General features: G+C 40.2%; 5 protein-coding genes across 6 annotated transcripts; 1 reads left to right on the forward strand and 4 right to left on the reverse strand.

Annotated features, from left to right (window-relative positions):
• Positions 1–21: 21 nt before the first annotated feature.
• Positions 22–2,751, reverse strand: LOC108113048 (exostosin-2). Its single transcript, XM_017223478.1, has 3 exons — positions 1,187–2,751; positions 966–1,125; positions 22–909 (listed from the first exon to the last, which is right to left on the reverse strand). The coding sequence occupies exons 1-3, from the start codon at positions 2,676–2,678 to the stop codon at positions 408–410; spliced, it is 2,154 nt and encodes a 717-aa protein (XP_017078967.1). The 5' UTR covers positions 2,679–2,751; the 3' UTR covers positions 22–407.
• A 124-nt stretch (positions 2,752–2,875) lies between these two features.
• On the reverse strand, positions 2,876–3,669 carry LOC108112279 (ATP synthase subunit s, mitochondrial). The gene has a single exon (XM_017222100.2). The coding sequence runs from the start codon at positions 3,614–3,616 to the stop codon at positions 3,008–3,010; it is 609 nt and encodes a 202-aa protein (XP_017077589.1). The 5' UTR covers positions 3,617–3,669; the 3' UTR covers positions 2,876–3,007.
• A 605-nt stretch (positions 3,670–4,274) lies between these two features.
• LOC108112793 (leucine-rich repeats and immunoglobulin-like domains protein 3) lies at positions 4,275–23,529 on the forward strand. The gene is made up of 9 exons (XM_017223077.1): positions 4,275–5,189; positions 17,883–18,884; positions 19,467–19,538; positions 19,604–19,813; positions 19,877–20,020; positions 20,086–20,909; positions 20,974–21,333; positions 21,394–21,675; positions 21,736–23,529. The coding sequence occupies exons 2-9, from the start codon at positions 18,016–18,018 to the stop codon at positions 22,866–22,868; spliced, it is 3,894 nt and encodes a 1,297-aa protein (XP_017078566.1). The 5' UTR covers positions 4,275–5,189; positions 17,883–18,015; the 3' UTR covers positions 22,869–23,529.
• On the reverse strand, positions 10,066–13,051 carry LOC108112794. 2 transcript variants are annotated; one of them, XM_017223079.2, is made up of 2 exons: positions 12,469–13,051; positions 10,066–12,405 (listed from the first exon to the last, which is right to left on the reverse strand). In XM_017223079.2, the coding sequence occupies exons 1-2, from the start codon at positions 12,529–12,531 to the stop codon at positions 11,419–11,421; spliced, it is 1,050 nt and encodes a 349-aa protein (XP_017078568.1). In that variant the 5' UTR covers positions 12,532–13,051; the 3' UTR covers positions 10,066–11,418. The 2 variants fall into 2 exon arrangements, with proteins under 2 accessions (XP_017078568.1, XP_017078569.1); XM_017223080.2 differs by having other exon boundaries at positions 10,066–12,429; positions 12,486–13,049.
• Positions 23,488–24,851, reverse strand: LOC108112795 (splicing factor YJU2). Its single transcript, XM_017223081.2, has 3 exons — positions 24,767–24,851; positions 24,139–24,707; positions 23,488–24,079 (listed from the first exon to the last, which is right to left on the reverse strand). The coding sequence occupies exons 1-3, from the start codon at positions 24,788–24,790 to the stop codon at positions 23,695–23,697; spliced, it is 978 nt and encodes a 325-aa protein (XP_017078570.1). The 5' UTR covers positions 24,791–24,851; the 3' UTR covers positions 23,488–23,694.
• Between the last annotated feature and the right edge of the window lie 259 nt (positions 24,852–25,110).

The raw sequence follows: 25,110 nt of genomic DNA on the forward strand, positions 1-25,110 counted from the left end.
TATTAAATTGTCGATTTGGAATCAAAATTAATTATCTTTAATAAATAAATTTGTACAAAAAGAAGTCCAAAGAATGGACATAAATTCAATCAATAATTTCACTAAAATATTATCTAATTATTCCGATAACAATGCAAATTCAAATTAAATCAATAATAAGTCTAACCTATTGTGAGAAAATAAAACCGGAACAGTCCCCAGTAATCGTCACTTCCACAAACCAAATTGGTGTTCTATGTGAGATCTAGATATGATGGCTTATTTATCTGTTTTATAATAAGGTTTTCCCTATGATATATTCAACTGCAACATTAGTATTCTATAAGAAGAGTTGAGCGCGATTTCCACAAGTCTTTGGTATTTCTCCTTAAGTTCCAATGGAATGTTGGGTTCGAAGTTAAGCACCCTTACAAGCTACCAATATCATTGTAACGCTTCAACTTGTCTGGGAAATTGTCTCGGAACAATACGGGGTCCGCTCTGAACTCCACCGTGCGCAGCGGCATTCGGCCGTAAATTTTTGAGAAGCGATCGATGCATGCAGATCGTTCCCGCATGTGATTCAGATCAGCGGATAGCATTTCCGTGTTGGTGCACTCTGGGCACTTAAACTTCTTACGAGGAGTAACCTTGATCGGAGGATTGTTTGTGATGTTAGCTACTAGGAAGTTCATTGCAATGTCTTCGCAGTTCATATGCTCATCCACCCAATCCTTTATATCGCCCGGCATTGCATGTGTGTACATGTGACTCCAGTACTTATGGTGGAAAGCAGCTCCGGTAAGAACCATAGATATTTGGTTTGTCCATTCCGATTCGTAGTGCCAGCGCATGGTGACATTATCCCAAACATGAATTCGACTAGGAAAACCCACAATGTGATCGGGAAACTCGCGCCAAACTTCGTAGCTAAGAAAATCACATTATTATTAAAGAAAACATTAAAATTTACGACATAAGCATACCCAAAATCCAACTCATCTGTTGTCAGCATTATGATGTCATCATCTATGGTAAGAATAGCTTCCGTTTCAATTTCCGGATATGGATAAAATCGATTAGATAGCTTGTTTTCCTTGGTTTGTCGTATTTTCAATGGCTTAGATATAGATGGAAAGGTTGATACTTTTTAAAAAATAGAAATAATTAATATATATTTAAAAGGATTTGCTTTTAAAGAACTCACAGTGCGGTGGAGACTTTTTTTGGTTATTCCAAATCACCAAAATGCTTTGCAATGATGGTACCACAGCCAGCTTCTGAATCAGCAGAAAAAGACTCTCTACACGATCGTAGGTAAGGATAACGGCAGTAAATCCATGTGATTTTGGCGCTAATGAAGGCAAGAAAAGAGGATTGAAGGTGGAACGAACGTTGGTGTCAATGGCATTCCACTGGCGACTGCTGCGAGCTCGCAGTGGGAATATTCGACTTTCAAGCACCTCCAGTGCAGTCAGCGTCACAGTTTTCAGATCCTTAAAGTACTTCGAGTACAACCACTGCACTTGCTTCTGCATCTCAACGATCTTAACACTGGATATAGCCTTAAGCTTTTGCATCACGGAATGAAGTCCGCTTTCGCGTATACGAACGGAGGCCAATGACCAATCGATCACATCTTCGAAAGGCAACACATAGTTGTCCACAGCAATCACGGGAATACACTGCTGAGACATAATCTCGACAAGATCGGGCTGACCCATTCGAAGGCTACGGCCCAGCAAGCAAAATTTACCGCGGGACAATAAGCGAGGGTACTCCAAAGATTTGTGGTGCTGGGACAGAGGGCAGCGCATCGCAAAATCCAAACTTTCGCAAGCTCCCAAAAGAAGTAATTGCTCGCCGTGGGCCAAAGACAACTCCCGCAGGGTCCTCACGAAACGAGGAAGGATATTCAGCTGAGCTACGACCAAAAGAAATTTTCTTTGGGCAGTCGCATGAGCATGCTGACGGACCAATCGCGGACTCCACACTGGAATGGAAACGTCAAATCCAGGTCGGTATGACCAGGAGTCAAAGCCACCGCCGAAGATTATGGCATTGTCTGTATTGACATCAAGCACAGTGTTATAGGCTGGAGCACCGCCGGGCAGCATGTTAAAGATAATGTGGTTAGCGCCACGATCCCAAAAGTCTAAGGAAGCTAGAGCAGCTCCTGCCAAGTGCTTGTCGAAGACATTCTGGTTAAGCAGATCCAAACTAGGTAGGAAGAGGCAAGCCTCATTTGGATTTGAGGTGTAGTAGCGGCTCTTTAGTATCGCTTCTAGGATCTGGAAGTACTCGCTGGACAAGGTTGTGGCCACCTTGTCACTTCGCTCGTCCACAAACTCCTGCAGCGGATAGATGTATACCTTCAGGCGGTCGTGCTCGCATTTGTAAATGTTCAGGCAGTCCCAAAAAGTGCAGTTGACATTCCGGGTCCGTTGCTCGGCTTCGGGGTTCAGGGCGACCTCCTGGATGTGCTCTAAGTCCAAGATAAGCGTGTGCGAGTCCCTTTTTCCATGGAAGAATCCATCCCGAGGACTGTTCGAGAGATCCCATAGCAGAAAACCCGCGCAGAGGGCCACAATCACTAAAAGGCCATATGTCAAGAAGTTTAGGATCTGCTCCTTTCGATTGGGGTGCGATATAGCTCGTGACTGGGTCACAATACTCAGCAAATTCTTTAGTTTAGCCATTTTATTGCAATTTTTACATTTTATTCCCGTTTTTTCCTTCTTGAAATAGTATGACCGCAGTATTACCAAACGAAAATTCTGAAAACACCAGTGCTGGGAACGGTTCGTTGTTAAATTAAGCAAAAACATTTTCAATATGCTTCTTAAAAATCTATATGGTTAAAAATAGTTTTCACAAATAATTATTAAACTAAAAATTTTGTTCAATGCAATAATTTTCTTTATTAGTTTTGACTAGTAATCTTAAAAACAATTACCGGATACAAAGTGAAAGTTTCACCCATTGTACATGTTTTGGGTCTACCAGCTATTTATTTACTAAATCTGGTCTATTTAGGCTTCAACGTAACGCCTAGTTTAGTGGCCTTAATGTCACAGTTCGGAAGTTGTTTCTTCAGGCTGGCGGCCACTTCCTCCATGTTCTTGACAAAAATCATGTCGAAGATGACGAGTTGTCGCAGGTTTTTGAGTCCCCCAATATCAGCGAGGCCGGAATCGGTGATGTTGTAGCAGCCGGAAACCTGCAATCGCTCCAGTGAATTACTGATGTGATGAAGTCCCTCCAAACCCTCATTCTCCAAGTGCTTGCAATTGTGTAAGATGACCGTATCGATGTTTTTACAGCCCTTCAAATGATCAAGACCAATTTTCATAATTGATGAATTCGATGCATCCACGACTTTGATGTAGAATTGAGTATTTTCTGCTGGAAGTGAGTTGTAATCCTTCCAAAGCTTAGTGGGATTCTCAACAAAACGAACACCACCTCCGTTCTTCACAATCCACTCGGCGCAGAGCCGATTCGCACCGACTTTTGCCAGACGCTCTGCATCCACCTGATTGAAGGCGACGGCCACATATCCCCAGATTCCTCGCTGATCCTTTGAATCTCTTATGAGCAGTTGCGTTATCCTGGGAAGCTTATTCAACAACAACATATCGGTGACTAACAGATCAGCTGAGGCCGCCCGTCGTTGTACAACACTGTGTTTTGACGAATTTGGAAAGCTTTACGGTTTTAAATTCCAACTTCATTTTGTTATGTTCACTATTTGAACTCAAAAATATTAGACAATTAATGAATGGCCAAGGTCGACTCTATAAAATTAAAAGTTATCAAAATTCAAAACAACGGGATAAAAAAAAGGGCATATGTCATTGGGGGTACTGTTCATTCCGTCATTGTGCACTCTCAAAAATTTTAATCTCACATATGAAACTTTATTTTCTAATTTTTGCAAAAAATAAATAGAGATTTCAATATTATTTTTATTTTATGTTATGTTAGCATAGCATAATTTTTAAGACTGTTAATACAAATCCGTTAAAATGTTAGTGTCTTACAACACTTTTTTATAATATTTTTATATTTAAAATGAAACCAATTTGTTAAAAAAAATTTAATATTATTCTATTAAAAATTTGAAAATTGGATATTCTAAACCGGTTTTAATTGTTTATTTTAAAACTACATTTTTTTCATAAATTCGGTTGCTATTTATTATTTAGTACATTTTTCTTGGTCAATTTTAGGTAATTTTTAAGAGATCAAGGTTTGTTCAACGACCAGTTAACGGTCACTCTCCGTTAAATTTTCACAGCCGCAGGTCGTTCGTGCGCGTTGTTGCTGCAATCAATTAATTGAAAACAAGAACGGAATAAATATCTTTGGTAAATGATCAAAGCGTGCGCCGTTGCATAGTCAAGTTAAATCGCATTTAGTGCTTCAATTGCAATAACATCTCCAAATCCTCAAAAGTTCTAACTCAAGAAAAAGAGAGATAAAGATAGCGTGTGTGAGCATAAAATCTCGGCAATAACAAAAAACATACATATGCTTGTGGTGACGATTAAAATGACAAGGAGCCTTTGTTTACTTTGCTTGATAAGTGAATAAATCCCGTTTTTAGAACAAAACTGAGGAGCAACAAACAAAATAGCAACAAATACCCCTCCTACCCTCCTTCCCTTCGTAAATCACGCATTACGTGCACTACAACCACAACTACACTGTTGTTGTCAATGAGTGCACGGGTGTGGGTAAGCGCGTTGTGTGTGTATGAGCTTGCCGCCACCGCAATTGAGGAAAAATACACCATCACAACAGCGGCAAATAAAAATAAGCTCTGAATGTGTGGGTGCGCGTGTCGGTGAGGAGCAGTGACGTCGACGTCGGCAGCATCGAATAGAATCGAACGTGTTAAAGTGACGAATAAACAACAAGCGGGATTTGGATTCAGAATCAGAATCGGGAATCATCATCATCATAGCAAGAGATAGACAAACAAACAAACAGACAGAACAGAACAGACAGCCAAACATTTGTTCATTTCCTTCGCACATATATATATATATATATATATATGCACATGTGTATATACGACGTACGTAATAGTTTGCCGCCGCAGACATTAAGGCTCTGTTCTGTCTCTGTCTCTTTCCCTCATGTTTACACGAACGCCCACATCACCTCGCCCATCTGCGTTTACCGTTCGCCGTCACTTTGAATAGGTAAGCAAATGGCGCATTCCGCCGCCTAATTAAGTTACAAATTTACTTTTGCCAAATTTTAGCATTTGCCTGTTACTTTTCCATGCGGGTTTTATTTCTATTGCTTTATAGTAGAATTTACTTTTTTAAAATGTGAATTCTCGGTTATATGTTTATATATAATTAGTTACTATTGCTTACAATTAAAATATACTTTTATTGTAAGGATTATTTTTACTTCATACGAATAGATGGATCTACAAAATCTTTAGATTTAACAGGACCTTCCTCCATTCCATTTCTCTTATATTTAAAAGAATTACACTCTATAAAAGTCATATTGGATATTTCAAATATTTCTCCAGTTCCAGAAATAAGTTGAAGTTACAAAATTTTGAGTGTATATCTTTTTTCTATTCTGAACTCCTAAGGCACCCAGCGGGGCCTATGCAAAAGATGAATGATATACAGCCTGGCCATGCTAGATGATAAATGGCGCGCTATATTAAATTATTTATCTCGCTGGCTCCCCCGAAGCCCTCTCTTGAGTTCATTGCGCCCCCTAGATCTCCTCTAGCCGCACCGCCCCCTCGAATGCTAATCTGTGGTATCTCACATTCAGATTTGTGGCGTAGATTTGAGTCGGAGGTAAATGGCTGGCAGGGCAGCACACGCGCCTACAAAGCCACATAGATCGTAACAAAAGAGCTCAGACAATTTAAGATTGGGAACGGAGAACTAAATTCCATCAATCAATTTGAAAATATGAAAAAATACTGAGAAATCCATCAAGAATTGTTTGAGAAAACAATATGACCTTTGTCTACTTGTTGGTCAAAAATATTTTAGGAAAGTAATTTACAATATAAACCTTGCTAATGATATGATTCATTTTAGTCTATAATATATGATATAAAATTAGCTTTGCCCTTCAATTAAAAAAAATACCCACCCACCAGAATGGAGAGATTTAACTAATACCAGTATCTTGCGGATATCCCCCATGTTGCTATTTTATTTTTATCCACAAGCTATTCCCATGCTGAGTCAACTGACATTTTCTCAATAACACACAGTTTTAACAATTCATTTTTCGCTGGAACTAATCGTGGAATCGTAATCATTTCCACTAGTTCTAATAACTTTCCAGCAGAATTTTCTAAACTAAAAAAAAAAACGATTGTATTTTACATTCTACTTTATTGTTTTCGCGCTGTGCCAGTTATTCCTCGGCCAGTTGGCTACTATTGAATTGTTGCCATTTTTTCCAGATTCTGCTTTTTCCGTTTTCTAATTAGTTATAATTACACTTAATGCAATTTAGTTATGAGGTTCTGTTTCTCTATGCCCATATTCGTGAGCTCCTCAGATGGCTGTTCGTGCCGTTTCCATTTTTGCATTTATACATTTTAACATTGATGGGGGATTTTATGATTAGTGCAACTAGTTCGTGTTGTTGCATCTGACTGGTCTTTCTGTTACAAGGGCCGTCTAAAAATCTAGAGGAAGCGGTGGGTTGGGTACCGGATTGGGCACACAAAAGCCCCATCGGACACCAGGCGTTGATGCAATTTGTATTTGTAAGATTTTACTTGGCCCGATAAGTGAGTCTCTTGGGGCATCAGGAATTTCTCCCAACTCAATGGTTTTAGGTTCTATGGCCTCTGGAGAGAGGATATATCAAGATTTGTTGGTCATAAGGCGTTCCTTCTGGTTTTAGCACTAATGGTTATTGAGTTAAGTTCGTTTTACTTTGCATATTGTACTTAGGAATATTTTCATTAGAGAATTGTAGAGGGTAATCGGTTTGCTTAAGAGCTTAGAACATATTTATAAACTATTTTATAGATAATTTTAAATAGGAGTACTTTAATAATTACAGAAAAAGCTGTAATGGACCAATTTTCTAATTGGAACAGGAAAACGTTTTAATAAAAAATAAATTTGAGGACCCTTTAAGGAATCAGAACATATGAGCTATCATTATTTAGTTTATACCGTAAAGTAACAAGAAATTATCGTTTTAAAAAAAGGCAAAATGGATGGCTACGAAGTTTACTTTCAGTACCTGGACATAATATATTAATAAGCAGCCCCGGCGTAGAGCGAGGTGTGAATTCTAGTTAAATTCAGTATCACCTTCGCATCATATGCATATGAGCTGCAATTTTAACCGTAGATTATATCAGGTGGTCTCATAAATAAATGCATTTAATGCTCCGCTGGGTCGCATGGACTGGATGGGGTTTCTTGGTTGGGTTTTGGATGGGTTGCTGTTTTCGATTGGTGTTGGCTTGGCCCTAGGGAACTGCAATTGGCGCAGATGGCGAACCGAACCGAAAGACTTGACCATGGCATGTCGCTTGTCTCACGAAAGCATCTTGGGAGCAATGATGGAGTCAGTGGAGGAAGCTATAGCTATAGGAACACCGGCCGGCTCCTCATCATTAGCAATTTGAAATGCACTCGAAGTTTGGAGCGAGATCGGAGATGCCGGGGCTGTGAGTGTATCCAATTATTTCAGCATTTTATGGCGTAAATTTCCTTAAACCCAAACCATTTTTCAACTGAAACGAATCGCGGGGAGAATACAAAAAAAAGTATACCCAGGGAAGAGCTCAGGCAGAATAACGTATGCAGCGGATCTTTCCTCCCCTCCGATTCCCCTGTCCTCTGAAAGGAGAGAAGCACAGATCCACGGCAGCTACAAATCTTAAAAAGGCATCAAGATTATTGCACAGAAAAATTCTTTTCTTCACACCTCGACCAGACAACCCAACGTCGTCGTCGTCTTCGCTCCTCAAAGGTCTGCCATGGAAAAAAATGGAAAATAAGAAAAAAACGAAACAAAAAATGAACAGAATAAGAAACTCAAAGAATTAAATGCGACTTCAAAGAAAGGTAAAACGGCAAGCGGAGCACGGACAAGAAATATGGTCAAAACGAAGCTACGAGGGCCAACACCACCAACAATGGACATCATGTGCAACAACAATAAAAACCAATTTAAGCCGACGACCAAGCAAGCGGCTTGAAGTGTGTGGCAGGAGTGTGGGGCATACACCATAGAGTACAGAGAGAGAAAAAAATCCTTTACATTGTATTAACATGCCGTACAATCTCATACAGTTCTTAAGAAAACATATTATTGATACTAGTTTGTTGTATAAATGATTGTTGTGGTTGTAATTTTGGTTTCACAGACTTGCAATTTGGTATATGAGGTGAAATCGGAGCAATAAAGGCTATGCTTTCTGTGGTTGAAAGAGATCTGACAATATAATTTTAATAATACTTGATCAATGTTAAAATCCTTATAAGTTGCTTTTTATTTTGTTAAATCAGCATTTTCTGATACAGAACAAAGACTAGATTCATTTATCGTTTTCTTCAGTGTAGTGTCTTGCGGAGGATTCCTCGTGGGCTTACCTTCTTGTCGGCTTTCGTTTAACTGACGTCCCGAACACCATAGCCACAGAAACAACAACAACCAAGGCAACGCATACACACAATCAGTTTCAGAAATCAGATTCGGTTCGAAGTTGAATAGTTTTGCTGCTCGGAATTATGTGTACGTATGTTTTAGTATCTACGTGTATGCGGGGTATCTTTGTCGCTGCCCCGATCTATGCTGGCATTATCTGTTTGTCAGTGCGTTTGTGTGTGTGATTGCTACGTGCACAGCTGTAACTTTGAATTAGGGATTTCTCCAGGGTTTTTGGCCTCACTTGGATCACTTTTCGAGAAAAGAAGAAGAAAGAAAAATAACAACATGTACCAAACATGTCAAAGTCAATTTTAAGGAAAAAGGGTTTTTCGGTTATATGCAAATGGGAACTAGTTTCATTTCATGGGGTTGACATTTTTATGAGATCTCAAAGATAAGATTAGTATAGGAAATCTTCCATTTAAATAGGTTCATATTTTTAATGACATTACTAAAAACCTTCACTATTATCCACCGCCATAAGGGGAATAATAAATTTTATTATGGTTTTTAAAACGTTTCATGGTAGTTTAGTGTAGAAGGGTACTTCGAGGAACCTTTTTGTGTGCAGATCTCATACAAAACTTTTACAGTATTGTCATTTTGATATTCTTTTCAAAAAGACCTTAGCATTTTTACCATGCTTATTCAGTAACTCTCATTCATAGAAAATAAAACATACTGATGAATAGTTCATTATTCTAAGATTTTTTCAGATTAACAATAACAGAGCATGAAGGACATTCAGAAAAAAGTCAAGCTCATGATCTATTATCCTATTATTACTTATCCCAAATACTTTTCACCTTTCCCACACACACACCCACCATCCAAAAAGGGCAACACAATCCGCTTAAAAGAATTGAGAGGAAAAACCCGAAACGAAACCCAATCAAAAGACCTTTCTTTGCCAGAAACAGATGCTCGAGGTTCTAACACGCACACATTGAAATACCTCTTGTATATATATACATATATGTATATATATTTGACCGATCATATCCAGTAACAATGCAAGTGAAATCCCAGAATCTCTTCCTCTTTCTGCCCAGTTGTGCAGTTTGCTGCTGCCTTTGCTCCGTCTTTGGAAAACGAGGCCCAATCCAGTTTTCTGTTGTTGTTTTTCTGCCCTGCAACTCCCTGCAGATCTTTAGTTGATTTCGTTTTGGCTTTTGGTTCCTGGAGTTTTTCAGAATTTCGTGCTGTGCCTTGGCCGCACTTATAGCTGTTGTTGTTGTTTTTGGAGTTGGAGTTGCCTTTTGTGTTTTTATTTTTTCTTCACACCTTCAAAAAGGCAGCCAAACTGAAATTTCAACGTCGACTGGAAATCCAATTCAATTCCCAATGGCGGCCCCACTGCAGGAGAGTGTGGGAGCGAGATGGGCAACACCGAAAGAACGAGAGGGTGAGATACCATCGACGAGGAGAAGGATGGAGTTGGGGGGATTCTTCCCACAGCCGGTTTTTGGTGTTGGTGTCGCGCTTGGTTTTCTCACTTGGCCCGAACCGAAGCTGGCTGCCTGGCCTTTTGTATTTCGTAGGCCGCGTTCTGGGACCTCGACGACTGACAGCTCCAAAGCCCTGCGTTCTTTATTATTTTCGTTTTTTATTCCTAAATCGTTTTTTTTTGCCAGGGTATATTGTATGACTGAACGAAAATAATAATAAGTTTTATATCTCCTATAAAATGCCAAGTTTCAAAGATTACCATAATGCGACTAGGGTTTTTTATACCTGTAAAAATTGTCTATACGTCTTCATAACCTATATTATAAATATAAAACAAGCAAGAAATAGTTTATATTTAGATTTAGATAATCTCATATCAAATATTAAGACCTAGCAAAAACAGCTCTCCAACTATACAAAGACCTAATCATATGAAGTATAAACTAATTACTACAGGTCATCCTTAAGTCGATATATTTTTCTGTACCATTCTTACTTGATTCGTTATGTGTAAGTCTTCTTTTGCAGGATCAGTTTATTTTATTTTCTCTCGTTTCGTTAAGATCTCTTGACAGTCAGCTCAATGTGCGCATTTTTCTTTCTTTCTCGCCCGCTTTTATTTTTTTATTTTTCATTTTGCTGCTTGAATGGAATACAATTTGACATGCTTGGGATTTTCATGAGAGCACAAAAAATCGGAAATTATTGCCGCCGCAGATTAATTTTGAATGCGCTGCTTGAGCTCCTCCTGCGGCTTTTGGCTTTTATCTGATATTCAGATACTCGAATATATATACAAGCAGCTTAAGTCTCGGGGATTACAAGTTGCCGTTTTGGTTCAAGGTGAGAGATCGAGCTTTGGAGTGGCCGTGTTTTTCATCGTGACACTATCTGGAAATACATACGTGTACTTCGTTAGTCCGGCGAGGCCTTCCAAGTTTGACAAACACAATAATGCCGTACAAAACTGTAGTATCAGGGGTGAGTTTGTTTATCATCCGCCCTGATAACCGCACATTTCGGAAGCCCGACTGTTTGTATGACTGCGACGGGTAAAATTGTGCAAGTCCGTCATTCGTTCTCAGGTGATATCAACACCGAATACATCGTAAAGGCTTTTCTGGGAAATCAGCTTGATGCAGGATAAGATTAGTCCCACACAAAAAAATATTGCGTTTACTTTACTTTATTTTTAGCAAGCAAATAGTAAATTTTAATACTTGTAAAGATTATAAATGTACAATTTATTGAGAAATCACAGTTTAATCACAGCAATTTAGTATTCATGATTTTATTTACTTGAGATCCAAACTTCTAGGCTTTAGCCACTCGACGAGATCTTGCGGCTCCCAAAACGTCTTGACGTCGATTTTGACGCTGCACCTTCTGTTTCTTCCGCAAATCAACGCTCAGATTAATATTTTCCATAATGTCGCCGAGTTTAAAAAGCTTTCCGTTAATATCGACGCACTCGAAGAATGTAGCCGCGGGAATTTTTTTATTTTTGCACCTTTGACATAATCCTTTAGTTTGAGACACCTTCCTTGGGTTTGTGTTTACCTGGTTCCCGTCCTTTGTTTCCAAGGAATATCTTCTGCGTTTTGGTTCTTTTGGCATTTCTGAAACATCCAAGGCTTCCGTATCAGTATGCCGTATTACAGATGACTTTCTTTTCAATGAACGCCTTGGTCTGGTTGTATCCAATCCCGATCGACGATTTTGTCCCTGCTCCCTTCGGGAAGTCACTTCTAGTTTTACATCTTCCAGCTTAAAAGCAGGTTTAGCTAAGCGAATGCTATGGATCGTAAAATTCTTTTTAGGTATAAGTTCCTCTTGCTCCATAAGATCTTCTCCTTCGTCCATTTCAATAGGACACTTATTATCAGTCCTTTCACAGGGCTGCACTTGTGGAGTACATACCAAATCATTTGAATCTACTTCCATTGAGATTTCCATGTTCTTCTTGGGCCTTCCATTTCGACGTGGTTTGGCAGTTCCGAAGTTGTTACGCAATTTTTTGCTATTCGACTTCCGCTGTTGCTTTCGAAGAGTCGTGCCAGTACCTATGTCATCGAATAGCTTATAAAGCTTGCCATTTATATTTGCGCATTGAAAGTACACCTCCTTTGGAGCAAAATTCTTAGATTTGCACTTGCGACCGGTGGTACGTCTTAGGGATCGAGTAGTTTTTCGTACAGGGACCATGAACTCTTGAACCTTCTTCAGTTCGAGTTCTTTTCTACGCCTTTCTTTTTGGTCTTTAATACGTTGGCTTCTACGGAGCACAGGTTTTTCGGTAAGCTGTTCAGATATTGTCGGATTATTCTGGTTGGAGACCATAACTGTAGGATATTCAATACTAACTCCATTCAAATCTTCACCTGCTAAAAAATCATTGCTTTGTATTGTGTTGCTGAATTCGTTCATTTTATTTTATTATTTTTTAATATGTTGGAACTTGTATATAATATATTTAGAAATAAAAATACTTCGGTTTTGTAGTTAAGAAATTAATGTCAATGGTTCCCAAGTTTAAGAATTCCAAAATTTGTTAACCATTTGGAATAAAGTAGGATTACTGAAACTTATATTGAATGATATCTAAAGTTAAAGTATCAACTTCTCAAAACAAGAAAGTTGTCATTAAAAAAATCCAAAAAAAAAGACTTAGACCACCTTCCTGTTCACCTGACCGCTGCATACCACACCCAGAAATAAAATAGATATGCCTAGGATATGATATTTGGCATATGATATCACACGCCTGGTTCTTATCAAAGAACAGCAATAACAACAAAGGCGCAACAACAACGGCAATGGCAACAACATAAGCTTTTGTTGCGCTTTATTTATTCTTTATTTATGTGCCTTAGACCAATCAAGCAAAACGGTTTATCATTGAAGCGATAAAAAAGACGTTAATTTATTATGCACACATACAGAGAAAGGCAATGGCTTGTATACATATACATATATATCTTCAGAAACCAGCCGAAGCAGAAGAAAATAATAATAATAACAATAAATGTTTACTAATTGCGCAAAATTGAACTTGAAAATGTGAAATGAGTAAATACACAAGTCAACAAACTTATGGATTGAGTTCTTTGTGTGTTTGTCCGTCTCTTTTGCCCAGTAAACCCGTTATTATTGACCTGCGAATGATAGCAGTGGAACCTTTGTATGATAGAAATATCGTAAAACAGATATTTTTTTTACCTATTGAAGGCAGTAAAAAACTTAAATTTCTAAGTAAAAACAAACTGAACTAATAATAATATCTTTCTTGTCTGAAATCATATTCATATTTATATGAAATACTAAAGGTAGTAACAGGAAAAAGTTTTAAAACTTTTGCACATAATAAATTGTTTTTAAATTTTAATTATTTAATATGAGTGATTTTCCGCTAGAAAGAAAGTTCAAGAGACTACTGGATAGCGCTCGAGTTAACAGGAAACTCGGCTCTTTTTGGTTGGATTAACAGCAGAAGTTGGTCTGCAAAATATAAACAACGAACCAGCGCACAATTATAAACTCTTTTTTAGTTATTTAATTAGCGAACCCAGGCTGAGAGGCTGAATAGTATGTATGTGCGGGTATAGAACGACGTCTCTCGTATCTAGAGTGGAAAATTAATGGCTACAAAATTAAATTTATTTTTGCAAAAAAAAAAACAGGAAAAATGAGCAGAAGAGGCAAAAACAACAACAACAACAATATCAGACCTGGGCTGCCAGACAGCCTGGCAATTTTGTTTCTTATTGGATTTTTATTCGAGCTCGAGCGCGCGTGTGTGTTTGTGTGCAAGTGTGCGAAATTTATGTTGCTATTTGCGTCGCGGTGGCTGCGCTGCCCACTGTGCTGCCTCTTATCATGGGTTCTAGTTGTTGTTTTTGTGGTTGCTGTTATTATTGTTCTTGTTTCTAGTTGGCTGCTGGCACGTTACCTAATTAGTTGCCGCAGACAGCGCGACGTTTTTACCTTTAACGCTCTATACGACACAGACAAATACATTTACATTTACGTATTTTACGTATAGTTGTGTGCGGTCGCTTTGACGTAACACATTACGACAACAGGCCGCGACGTCGACGTCAACTGCACGCGATTTCCGTTCTCTGCCCACGCACATTGCACACATCACCACAGCGGCAGAAGCAGAGGCAGCGGAATAGCTGCGCAGCAGCAGTAACGGGCGACAGAGAAAACTTAGCAGAAAGATACAAATACAAAGACCACAAATAAACACGCGACAAAGCGCAGCTTCAGCGTTTTGTCCTCCTCTTGCTTCTGCATTTGGCTTGGTCTTGCTAGGTGGAACAGTGGGATGAAGTCTGAGATTAACTTCTAAATTTCAAATTAGATATCTTTTGTTTTGGTTATACAAAGCTAATTTTACACAGGTTTTCTTGAACCAACCTTCTTTGCTTTTGAAAGTTTAAAGACTAATTTCTTTAGAAATCGAATAGCATTCATGATTGCCATCCAAAATAAGTACTCAAAAACCAACGCACGTCTTCCACTGTACTGTGGGTTTTGGCAGCATCGCACCGCTTATGTTGCAGCTGCTAGGCGACCCCACCTCACCCTACCCCACCCACTGTTTGCCGCACAGTCACCTCTACCCCCACTCCCATTTTTCACCTCAATTTTCCGACCGCCCACTGTTGTGGCTTTGGTTGTTTTTGTTTTTTGACTCTGTTTTTTCTTTCTTGTCTTTTTTTTTTTAAATATACTCTATACACGCCAACGACAGCGAGAAGAAAAAACACTTGAGCAAATGCAACAGTCAGCTTATTCACAATAATATTGTGTATGGTATATTTTTATTCGTTTGGCAAAGGTAATAAACAAGAGAAATAGAAAAAACCAAATACAAGACAGACACAAAACCATTTGGGCGAACCAAAACGCTTTCGTAAAGAAAAAATAAAAAAACAAATCATGACAAAAAAAAAGCTGTGGGCGACAACAACAAGAGTCGAAAAGAGTGAAAAAGAGGCAATACAAAATTACCAATTTAAATGTTAAAATCCGAATCGAAGGCTCAGCCGAAAGCCACTAAAAACTAAGTCAAATAATAATGCAGCCAAGGCATTTAGTATTAAAGTAAAATGCTAATAAAGAAGTCAATATGTATACCCGAATGCACAGATACGATAATTATATAAACAACGAAAACTGATTGTCGATGTCGTTCTCAATGATCATCAGAAGATACACACGTTGATCATGACTACTGCTATATGGGGCTAAACACACTCGTACCATGCGTGTAGCATAAACATATGTGTGGATGGAACTGGGGACCATTGTATACATATATCAATGGGTGTATTATCATATCATCATCGCCAACGGACAGGCGACAACGTCGACATTTTGTCGTTTTTATAAGAAGACAATAACCGGGGCCGAGCGTTATCTAATAAATTGTGAGGGAGTTGACAACGAACGATTGAAAAAAAAAAAAAAAAAACAACCATCTGAACATTGAAAAATTAAACAAAAAACCATCAACGAAATCTGCATTTGGTCATAAATTTTGTTGTTGTCTGTAAGCTGTCCGAAAATGAGTTCAGAGTGAAAGCCCTTGAGGAGATGGTTTCTGGCGGCGTGGGTTTTTCCCTCAATCCCCGGCTTTTTACCTTTTTCGCTGTAAGCAGAACCGAATTAGCATCCGATGATTATGCATGCAAATCGATTCAAAATGGTGGCACATCGGTGGGCAGAGGAAATTAGCGCTCTCTGCTGATTGGTGTGTGAAAATTGATCCACAAGATCGAAAGATTAACCCACAGATAATGATTTAATGGCCCGCATCATGCTTAGGATGTTCGGTCTTCATCAAAGTGCTGATCGATAGGTGCGAATTCGGTCGGATTGTTCGAATGATGATCGATAGCCCTAAGCCAGCTTGATTCCACAAAATTTGGCAACTTACGATGGATCAAATTTATCAAAATTAAACGAATTCACCTTTGAAGAAGCGTAAAGTTAATCCCAAATGCCAATCCCTTAAGTTTACTTTTAAAACTGTTCTGCAATTATATTATGGTATTCATGATGTGATATGGAAATTGTAATTCCTAAGTCGTGAAAATTACTAAGATATTGAGAACAATGGAACAGATTGTAATGTATGATATTAAGAAACCAATAGGTCTTGTCTTTATCCGTTTAATTAATATTTACCCTTGATTTCAACTAGTAAAATTTACTCATTCTAAATAACCAATTTCCTGAATCCAAAGGTAAACCCTTTGATTAGTTTGAGCTTTTCCCACCTCAAACGAACCCCTTTCTCTAGAGCAAGCACTTGCCCAGCCAAGTAGGTATTATTTACCCCGCACGATCTGTACAAACATCAACAAATATAAACATTTCCCTCTGTAGATACCGCGATCAAAGACAGTGCAAACCTATTGATTAGATAATTGCAGAGGGCTGTAAAAAAATAAGAAAACACCAAATGTAGAACGGGAAACGTGCGACAATCTTTAAGATACAGATAGGAAGATAGGAACTCCTCTACGGAATTGGGGCCACGTCTTTGACTGAAACTAATCAAAGCCTCTTCACTTTGGACACTTGAGGTTTTCCCTGGCCTGGCCAACGAGTATGTAACTTACTATATATAGACAAAGCGAGTGCAGCGCAGACATGGAGCTGTGAGAAATGTGGAGAAAACTCTTTGAAGAAAATCTTGAGACCAAAGTAAGCGGTTTGCTCCTGCTCTTTTTTTTATTTGATTTCATTACGCTTCGGTTTTTGTTGCCTCCGTTTGCGTGTTACTAAATTTGGTTGTCTGGGCATTTCTGTATCTGTATCGAGTGTTTGTGCCAGACCATTTTTAGTAGCCTGTCTATATATGTACGTACGATACTATGCTATATGGTATTGTATGCCAAGTCTCCGGAGCTGCGGTAATTGCCGAGCATTTTCTTTAATTCGTTGCTAGCCCTTTTTTGTGGGTGTCTCTCGATGGTGGCCTGGTGGGAAAGTGCTCCAGCAGCGTATTTTGTGGCCGTATCCGGGACACCAAGAAGGTGATAGCAGCCACAAACTGCGCAGCATCCGTATTTTTATTTCGTTTATCTCCCCGACGTACTGTCACCGAATTTAGCGAGCTTTGGACCCATCGCACTCACCCAACGCCCTATACATGTATTCAAAATGAAAGCTGCACACGCTGCAAAATTCTGGAAGATGAAGACATTACGTCTGATTTCAGAATGCCGAATGCCACCGGAGGCCTCATAGTCGTTGACGTCGTCGTCGTTGCCTCGACAATGATGATGTTGATGATGATGATGATGTTTTGCTGTTTGGCTGTTTTTGCAGCCAGCAAAGCACTCGGTTTTGTTTTGTTTGCATTATAAAATTGTTGGCTCTGCGCGTTTTTTTCGCACAAAACATCCGGTCGTATTTTAATTTAATGAGTATAAATTCTCTGCTCGGCCAGAGACACTGGCACTTTCTGCACAATTATTATTTATATTTATAAAGCGTGCAAATATATACACTTTTGAGGTTTTATGATGTGAACAGCACAAAAAACACATCATGTTTTGAATGGTTTTTCTTGCATACACTTGCAGCAATCATAATGATTTTTTTATAGCTCTTAAAGAAGATGAAAACTAGAATTTGTAAAGTGTTCTTTCATGTATGTGACCACTAGTATATTAATTAAGTAGATTTGACTTTTAAGATCCTTTTAACCTCAATAATTGTACACTCTAAAATAAAATCTGTATTTCCTTTTTTTGCAGGCATCATGCATGGGATTTCGGAGTGCAAAACTGACGGAAGAAGCTTTCCAACACTGGCGGCCGTCATTCGCAGGAAATAACGGCGCTTTTTTAATGCCACTTGGAAATTAACGAATTTAACAAAAGCCGCAAAATGCACGTTTTGGCCATAAAAGGCCGACAACAGAGGGAGGAGAATGATGATAGCAGCATGGTCATTAGTAATCATCGAATATGCAACATGAAAACAAGTAGGGGCAGCAATCTAACAAGCGATGTCGATGGCAAGTTTTTAATGTCATGGCGACGGCGTCGGCGACGCAACAACAATGCATCAGCAAGTCGCAATAATGATAATTACAAATATTCTACAACCAATGATTTCAATAAAATCAATAAATTGCTGCTAATTACGTACATGCTGCTGATAACAGCAGCCACAATTTGTCAAAGCGCCGCCGCCCAATCGGCGTCATCAACTAGTGGTGGCGGTGGAGTAGGAACCGGATCGAATGCGGGTTCCCCCCTAAGTGCGTTTCTCAAATCCGGTGGCGCCTCCTACAATCCACAGTTACCGCAACAGCAACTCTTTGCCATGCTGACCAGAAATGGAGGATCGTCGGGATCAGGATCGAGCGGTGGCAGTCGTGGGTATACAAACGCTAGACAACACTTTATGGCCCTCAGCGAAGATGACTCAGATGCCGAGGTGGACGAGGAGGATATGGCTGCATTGCATTACCCTTTGGCCGCCTCACATCCACCGGCTGCAGCTCTGGGTTCCTCCTCCTCCGGTTCGACTCAATCGGGATCACTGGAAACGAATGGATTTGTGGCCGATGATGGCGGGCAGTATGAACAGGCCCAAAAAGCACTGGAAGCAGCGGCAGCGGCGGCTAAGGCTAACAATAAGTACAACATTGATTGCCCCAAGGATTGCAAGTGCCTCAATGCACTCCTCTTCGACTGCGACAAACTGCATCTGGAGAGGGTACCCGTCTTGCCCAGCTATGTGCAAACTCTGTAAGTATATTAGCAATTAAAGAAAAGAATATACTCCAAAGTTTTAGAGATATGATTTTAGTATTAGCTCTTATTTCGTAATCTTCATTCTATAATAGTTTTCCCTGAATTTTTTTCAGTTTAGTAAAGAATTTCAGATTGTTTCAGTAAAAAATTGCTTGCATCAGTTTTCTTTTTTTGATAAAACGATTTCTATGTAACCTAAATTCTAAACATATATATTCGTACAACCATCAGAAAAATGAGGATAATGGTGGAGTTTGGAACGTTGGGTATTATTTAAATCCATAAATTGCTGGGGGATGAAATGGCGAGCCACCCCCCGCAGATACTCTGCGAATATAAATTACATAGTGGCACAACCCTCAACATCGACATTTGCCCTCAATTTTTTTTTTACTTTTTTGGGGGGTTGCGATTTTATCATTGCGCTTTTAATCAATTTAATGCATGGCAAAATTATGCAAAAGCCGTTCGCTTTTTATCAGTAGCTTTGCATCAATAATTGCTACATAATTGAGTTGCATTCGACAGGCCAAGGACTTTATAAATGCAATCAATTAAATTCAATCTATTTCGCAGGCATCTGGCTAACAACAAACTGAACGACACAACCGTCCTGGAAATTCGTAATCTGTCCAATTTGACTAAATTGTAAGTGCAGCTTAGGTTTTTTGAAAAAAATATTTATTAATTAATTAAATTTACTTTTATTTTAGAACTTTAAAGCGGAATTTATTGGAGGTAATACCCAAGTTCGTGGGTCTTACTGGCTTAAAGCATCTGGTACTGGCCAATAACCGTATTACCAGCATCTCCAGCGAGGCTTTGGCAGCTTTGCCGTTGCTTAGAACATTAGATCTGTCCAGGAATCAGTTGCACGCCATTGAGGTTAACTCTTTTCCGAAGCCCAATAGTCTAGTTCACTTGTAAGTCATATGGACATTCTCTGATTTAAACAAGTTGTTAATCTATTTTTCTTCAACCCATAGAATACTCAGTTTTAATGAGATAACCAATGTAAATGAGCATTCATTTGCGGCTTTGAATAATCTCACAGACCTGGAACTTAACAACAATCGCCTGAGCACTCTGCCCATCAGGGTGTTTAAGAACTTAAACCGACTGAAGAAGCTGTAAGTCGTCTGATCACACGATTACCTGACTAAGATAAAACTGTAATTACTTCTTCCCTTTCTAGAGCTCTTAACTTCAACCAACTGGAGATTAACTGGTCCACGTTCCGTGGACTGGAATCGATGAAAAATCTTCAACTGAAGTCTAATAAAATCCGGGCACTGCAGGACGGCGTCTTCTATGTGATGCATAACATTGAAACTATTGATCTGGCCATGAACCAGATCAGTTCCCTCTCCCGCCAGGGTCTCTTCAATTTGACAAAACTTCGTCACCTCAACCTGTCCTATAACGCTATATCACGCATCGAGATGGACACTTGGGAGTTCACTCAGTCCCTGGAAGTACTGGATCTCTCAAACAACGCCATTAACGAATTCAAGCCGCAGCACTTGGACTGCCTGCATCGCCTGAAAACGCTAAATCTTGCCCACAACAAACTGCAATATTTGCAGGAGAATACCTTCGACTGTGTGAAAAGTCTGGAGGAGTTGAATTTGCGACGCAATCGTTTATCCTGGATCATCGAGGATCAGAGTGCAGCGGCTCCGTTTAAAGCTCTTCGTAAACTGCGACGCTTGGATTTGCACGGTAATAATCTAAAGCAAATCAGCAGAAAGGCGATGAGTGGCCTCAACAACCTGGAGATACTCAATCTCGGTTCCAATGCTCTAGCCAGCATTCAAGTAAATGCCTTTGAGCACATGCTTCAGCTAAACAAATTGGTTTTTAAATCATTAAACTTCATCTGTGACTGCGACTTGATTTGGTTTCAACTGTGGCTGAAGAACCGCTTCCCTCAGCAGGCCGATAACGCGGTCTGTGGCTACCCAGAGCATTTCCTTGATCGTCACCTTAATTCCCTGAGCAGTTCGGAGTTGGTTTGCGGTAAGTGCCATTATTTTTTCTTAAATATAATATATGAGTAAGAGTCATTAATTGCTTTCTATAGTGGACTCCCCAAAACCGAGTGTTGAACAAGAGCCTGACAACATGCTTGCTGTGAATGGAGCCAACATCACCCTGGAGTGCATCGCCAGTTCTCCAACAGCCGCTTCGCTGGCCGCAGCTGATGAGTTAAAGATCAAATGGCGCCACGACAATCAACATGTCCAGGAGCGACCAGGAGAGCTGCATGATGGCGCCAGTACAGAAACCCAGATTCGTCACGATTTAAGCACCAATCAAACCTCTATCTATGGCTATCTAAGACTTGCGAACGTAACTTACGAAAGCGCTGGACGCTATCAGTGCGTGGTTTCAAATGCCTTTGGAACCGCCTACGCAGAGAAGTTTAAGATATCTATAGGAAGTAAGAATGCTGAACGACATTAACATCTATTTATACTAATCCATATCTTCGCAAACACAGTTCATCCTACCTTCCTGCAAGTGCCATCGAATCTCACTCTGGACGCCGGCGAAACAGCGCGGTTAGTGTGCTCGGCCAGCGGTGATCCTACCCCTGAGATAGCTCTGCAGAAGTTCGGCGGTAGTGAATTTCCGGCAGCCACGGAGCGAAGGTTACAGGTGATTCGAGAGGAAAATGCCTTTTTGATAACCAACGCTAAACCCAGCGATTCAGGAATCTACACGTGCACAGCCTTGAGTGCTGCCGGCGAGATAAAGGTCAATGCAACGCTGGTGGTCAACGGTAAGTTGACGGAAACTTTTATTTAGGACTTTTACCAATGTTTTTTTTTGTATTATGCAGATAAACCACAGACGAGCATTCCAGTGGTGCACCAGGAGGTTGTCGTGGGTCGCACTTGTGTGTTGCAGTGCCTAAGTGAAACGGCCAATGCTGATTTTGAGCTGGAGCATCCGCACCGCGAATGGTTTAAGGAGAATAAACCGATACACATTTCACCAACGGCACCAGATGGAGATCGTTACTTCTTTTCAAATAATAAGGAGCTGCTCATTATCCTCAATGCCCAGTCCAACGATGCCGGGCACTTCCGCTGTGAGATAACGGACAACTCTCGGACTTTCACGCTTCAGTCGGAGCTGATAGTGGTTAAGGAGAATCTCAACTGGGACGTCTTGCTGATGGGCATAATTCTGCTTACCGTCATCTGTGTCGTGTTGGACTGCTGTATAATTTGGTGCACTTTGCGCTATCAAAAAAGAAAACTGCGCATGAGTCTGGCTGCCGAAAGGTTGGCGGCTCGTACACAGGCCAGTCTGCATTCCACTCTGGACAAGGATCAAACGCAATTGACCACGTTGAATCGCACGCAGCTAAGACCGCACCAGTCGCAGTTAGTTCTTGATGGAATTCCCACTCACCAGCAGACGCAGTTACGCCCGCGTAGCCTGGCAGATATTGGATGTGGCAATGGTGAAGCGACCCACAGTCGCCTTATCGTAACTACTACGCCGTCTTACGAACAGCGCTGCCTGGAGCAGGGTCTGACTCTAAGCTATTTGCAGCAGACGGATTTGGAAGCCCAGCAGGATCATCTATCCAGTAAGGACTCGGGCACCGGCTCAGATGCTGCGGTCAAGAGAAGTCTGGAAGACTTTGTGGTGGCTATGCCCAGACATAAGCATCACACAGACGACGAGGAGGAGGACGATGAAGATAACGAATTGCAGTACGCGCCAACACGGGCTCTTGGCATCTCCGAGTACGACGACATTGAGCTGTACGAACTGAATCATGCTGCAGCCGAGCAGCAGCATTTCTTGCAGAACAACAATCACAACTACGTCGGTGGTGGGGGTGGTGAAAGTGGTGTGGTGGGCGAAGCGGTACCTAAGGTGCTGCCCCGCAAGTGCAGCGCAGGAGCCAGCGGCAGCAACTACAACTCCATCCAAAAGTGCACAACAGTGGACATTTAAACGGATGCTAAACCAAATCAGCACGATGATCAGGATCATATACCAAAAACTGGAGGCTCCACCGTAGCCCCACCCGCAACCCGCCCCCAAAACGAACAAAGACTGTTTAAATCGTAATTATAATTTGTAGACGGTGGACCAGACTTTTTGACTGGCCACGATCGCAGAGCAGGCGGCCTTATTGATGCCTTTGCTAAGGAAATAGGACAGCTAGAGAAACATACCAGTGTCTTCGTAATTTATGAAATTAATCTTTAGAATCGATTTTCTATAGCTTGTAAAACCTAATATTTAATAATCCTTATCGTATATGTATATTTATAATTTTCTTTCGCTTGTGATATTATTTATTATTTTGATTGCCCGAGTTTTAGACGTAACATATTCACCTCTGTATATATCACTTAGGATTTAACTGTAGTTGGTACTAGTTTCGTAAGTCGGAGCACACTCGTAGATCAAATTATTGCCAGAAAATCGGCTATGACAGCTCCAAATGAGTGGGAGTATACCTTTAATGAATATTTTGCAGTTATATTTTTGAATTAACTAACGTTTTGGTTGAATTGGAAATTAATTTACTTTATGATTGGCCTCGAGAAAATATGAACGGAAACAATATGAAACAAAATATTTAATAAAATGATGCATTATTCCAATACATTAATACAACTTTTAATTCTTTATCGGAGAAACTGCTAAAGCAGTCAATGGTATTGTATAAATTATTCTATTACAGGCTTCGTACCTACACCATCAAAAGTACAGTATTTGATTTAACTTTTAGATTATGTATATTTATAATATGCTTCAGAAAAATGCTTGATCAGTTAGAATCCTCTGAGCTGTCACTGTACGCAGCTAAGAGAGAAAGACCAGCAGGTGCGGCAGCTGGCGGTTTTGCAGCTATCGTTTCCGTTGATACAGATGGTGCTGAGGTCGAGGTAACGGCTGGTTTGGATACGATTGAAGACGCTACTGCTGCTGCCTTCGGTTTGAGCAGTACCAATGGTATCTTTCTTTTGACCAGGGACTGCGAAGCAGATACCTTGCTGGATGAGGTAGACAAAACACTCAACGTGCTAGACTTGGACAGTTTGCTCGGTGGTGGAACTGCCAGAAGATCCACTGGTTCCTCCTTGACTTCTTCAATGATCTCCTCGGCAACAACACGGGAGCCTCCTTCGGATTTATTCTTAAAGTTTACAGATCTAAACGAGAGGAATGTGATTAATAAAACGCTTTTAAATGGAAGCCCGTAAGAACACACTTTATAAAGTCCTCGTCCTCGCGCTCCTCACGCTCCAAGCGCTCCCTCTCCGTTTCCACCGTGTTGTACTGCTGAAGCAAAGTATTGTAGTCCACTGTCTGTTGGCGTCGGTTGAGGTCGCGCAACTCTTCTAGGCTTTCGATCATTTCGATCTCGTTGCGCGACTGCTGAGTGCGGTTCTCGAGCAGCTTCATCGGATTGTTGGCCTCCTCCTCGCGCAACTCCTGTTCCTCACGGCGGGCCTGCTCCTCGGCCAACTTGAGGGCCATGAAATTTCGAGTGGCCCCCGCTTCAATCTCGTAGTCCGTGTTCTGAGGATCCGTCTTGAAGGAGATCTCCTGCAGGCAACGTGTGCACTTTATATAGAACCGGTAGATCCTAATACCCAGGTAGGTTTCGTTGTCCACGTCCTCCTTGCGAGCGTTGAACTTCTTGCCCTTATAGATATATTCACCGCAGGTTTTGCAGCGCATATTGAACGGAGCCATCAATCTCACTGTATACTGGCGGTTTTTTGCCAGTTTCATGCGCGGAATCTTCGAAGGATCGAAGTCCGGCGGGTAATATTTCTGCAAAGGATATGGTCAGAAGAGAATCTTAAGGATAAGTATAATAAATATATACTTACGTTTAAAACTTTTCGCTCAGACATTTTGCAGTGTGCAAATAATTGTTTTCTATTCTAAAACACAAGTTTATTATCAGAATAGGGATGTGCAGAATGTATAAAAACAAAAATATATCGATACTTATCGACAAAACTATCTATTAAACGTAGTCCTAAAATAATGTTGACATTGAACTGTGTTGTAAAACATAGAATTTTCTTCGCCTTAAAGATATGTTTGTCTTGCTCTAAACCTTCTTAAATTTAATTCACCGCCAAATTTTAGATACAAAGATAAACTATTAAAGGAAAAATATTTCCATCAATTATGCTGTTTATAACAGTGTTCTATGTAAAAAAACACA

Source organism: Drosophila eugracilis, unplaced genomic scaffold (assembly GCF_018153835.1).
Source record: "Drosophila eugracilis isolate 14026-0451.02 unplaced genomic scaffold, ASM1815383v1 contig_90, whole genome shotgun sequence".
Classification (NCBI taxonomy): domain Eukaryota; kingdom Metazoa; phylum Arthropoda; class Insecta; order Diptera; family Drosophilidae; genus Drosophila; species Drosophila eugracilis.

What these genes read in the sequence shown, in the direction of transcription:
- LOC108112793 (XM_017223077.1), top strand. Translation starts at nt 18,016, where the DNA reads ATGCACGTTTTGGCCATAAAAGGCCGACAACAGAGGGAGGAGAATGAT. An exon ending in CTGTCCAATTTGACTAAATT is followed by an intron (nt 19,539 to 19,603) that starts GTAAGTGCAGCT and finishes CTTTTATTTTAG; the next exon opens with AACTTTAAAGCGGAATTTAT. An exon ending in GTTTAAGATATCTATAGGAA is followed by an intron (nt 21,334 to 21,393) that starts GTAAGAATGCTG and finishes TCGCAAACACAG; the next exon opens with TTCATCCTACCTTCCTGCAA.
- LOC108112795 (XM_017223081.2), bottom strand. Translation starts at nt 24,790, where the DNA reads ATGTCTGAGCGAAAAGTTTTAAAC. An exon ending in CTGAGCGAAAAGTTTTAAAC is followed by an intron (nt 24,708 to 24,766) that starts GTAAGTATATAT and finishes TATCCTTTGCAG; the next exon opens with AAATATTACCCGCCGGACTT. An exon ending in GAGGACGAGGACTTTATAAA is followed by an intron (nt 24,080 to 24,138) that starts GTGTGTTCTTAC and finishes CCTCTCGTTTAG; the next exon opens with ATCTGTAAACTTTAAGAATA.
- LOC108112279 (XM_017222100.2), bottom strand. Translation starts at nt 3,616, where the DNA reads ATGTTGTTGTTGAATAAGCTTCCCAGGATAACGCAACTGCTCATAAGA.
- LOC108113048 (XM_017223478.1), bottom strand. Translation starts at nt 2,678, where the DNA reads ATGGCTAAACTAAAGAATTTGCTGAGTATTGTGACCCAGTCACGAGCT. An exon ending in AAAAAAGTCTCCACCGCACT is followed by an intron (nt 1,126 to 1,186) that starts GTGAGTTCTTTA and finishes TTTTTTAAAAAG; the next exon opens with TATCAACCTTTCCATCTATA. An exon ending in ACAGATGAGTTGGATTTTGG is followed by an intron (nt 910 to 965) that starts GTATGCTTATGT and finishes TGATTTTCTTAG; the next exon opens with CTACGAAGTTTGGCGCGAGT.
- LOC108112794 (XM_017223079.2), bottom strand. Translation starts at nt 12,531, where the DNA reads ATGAACGAATTCAGCAACACAATACAAAGCAATGATTTTTTAGCAGGT. An exon ending in CAGGTGAAGATTTGAATGGA is followed by an intron (nt 12,406 to 12,468) that starts GTTAGTATTGAA and finishes ATATCTGAACAG; the next exon opens with CTTACCGAAAAACCTGTGCT.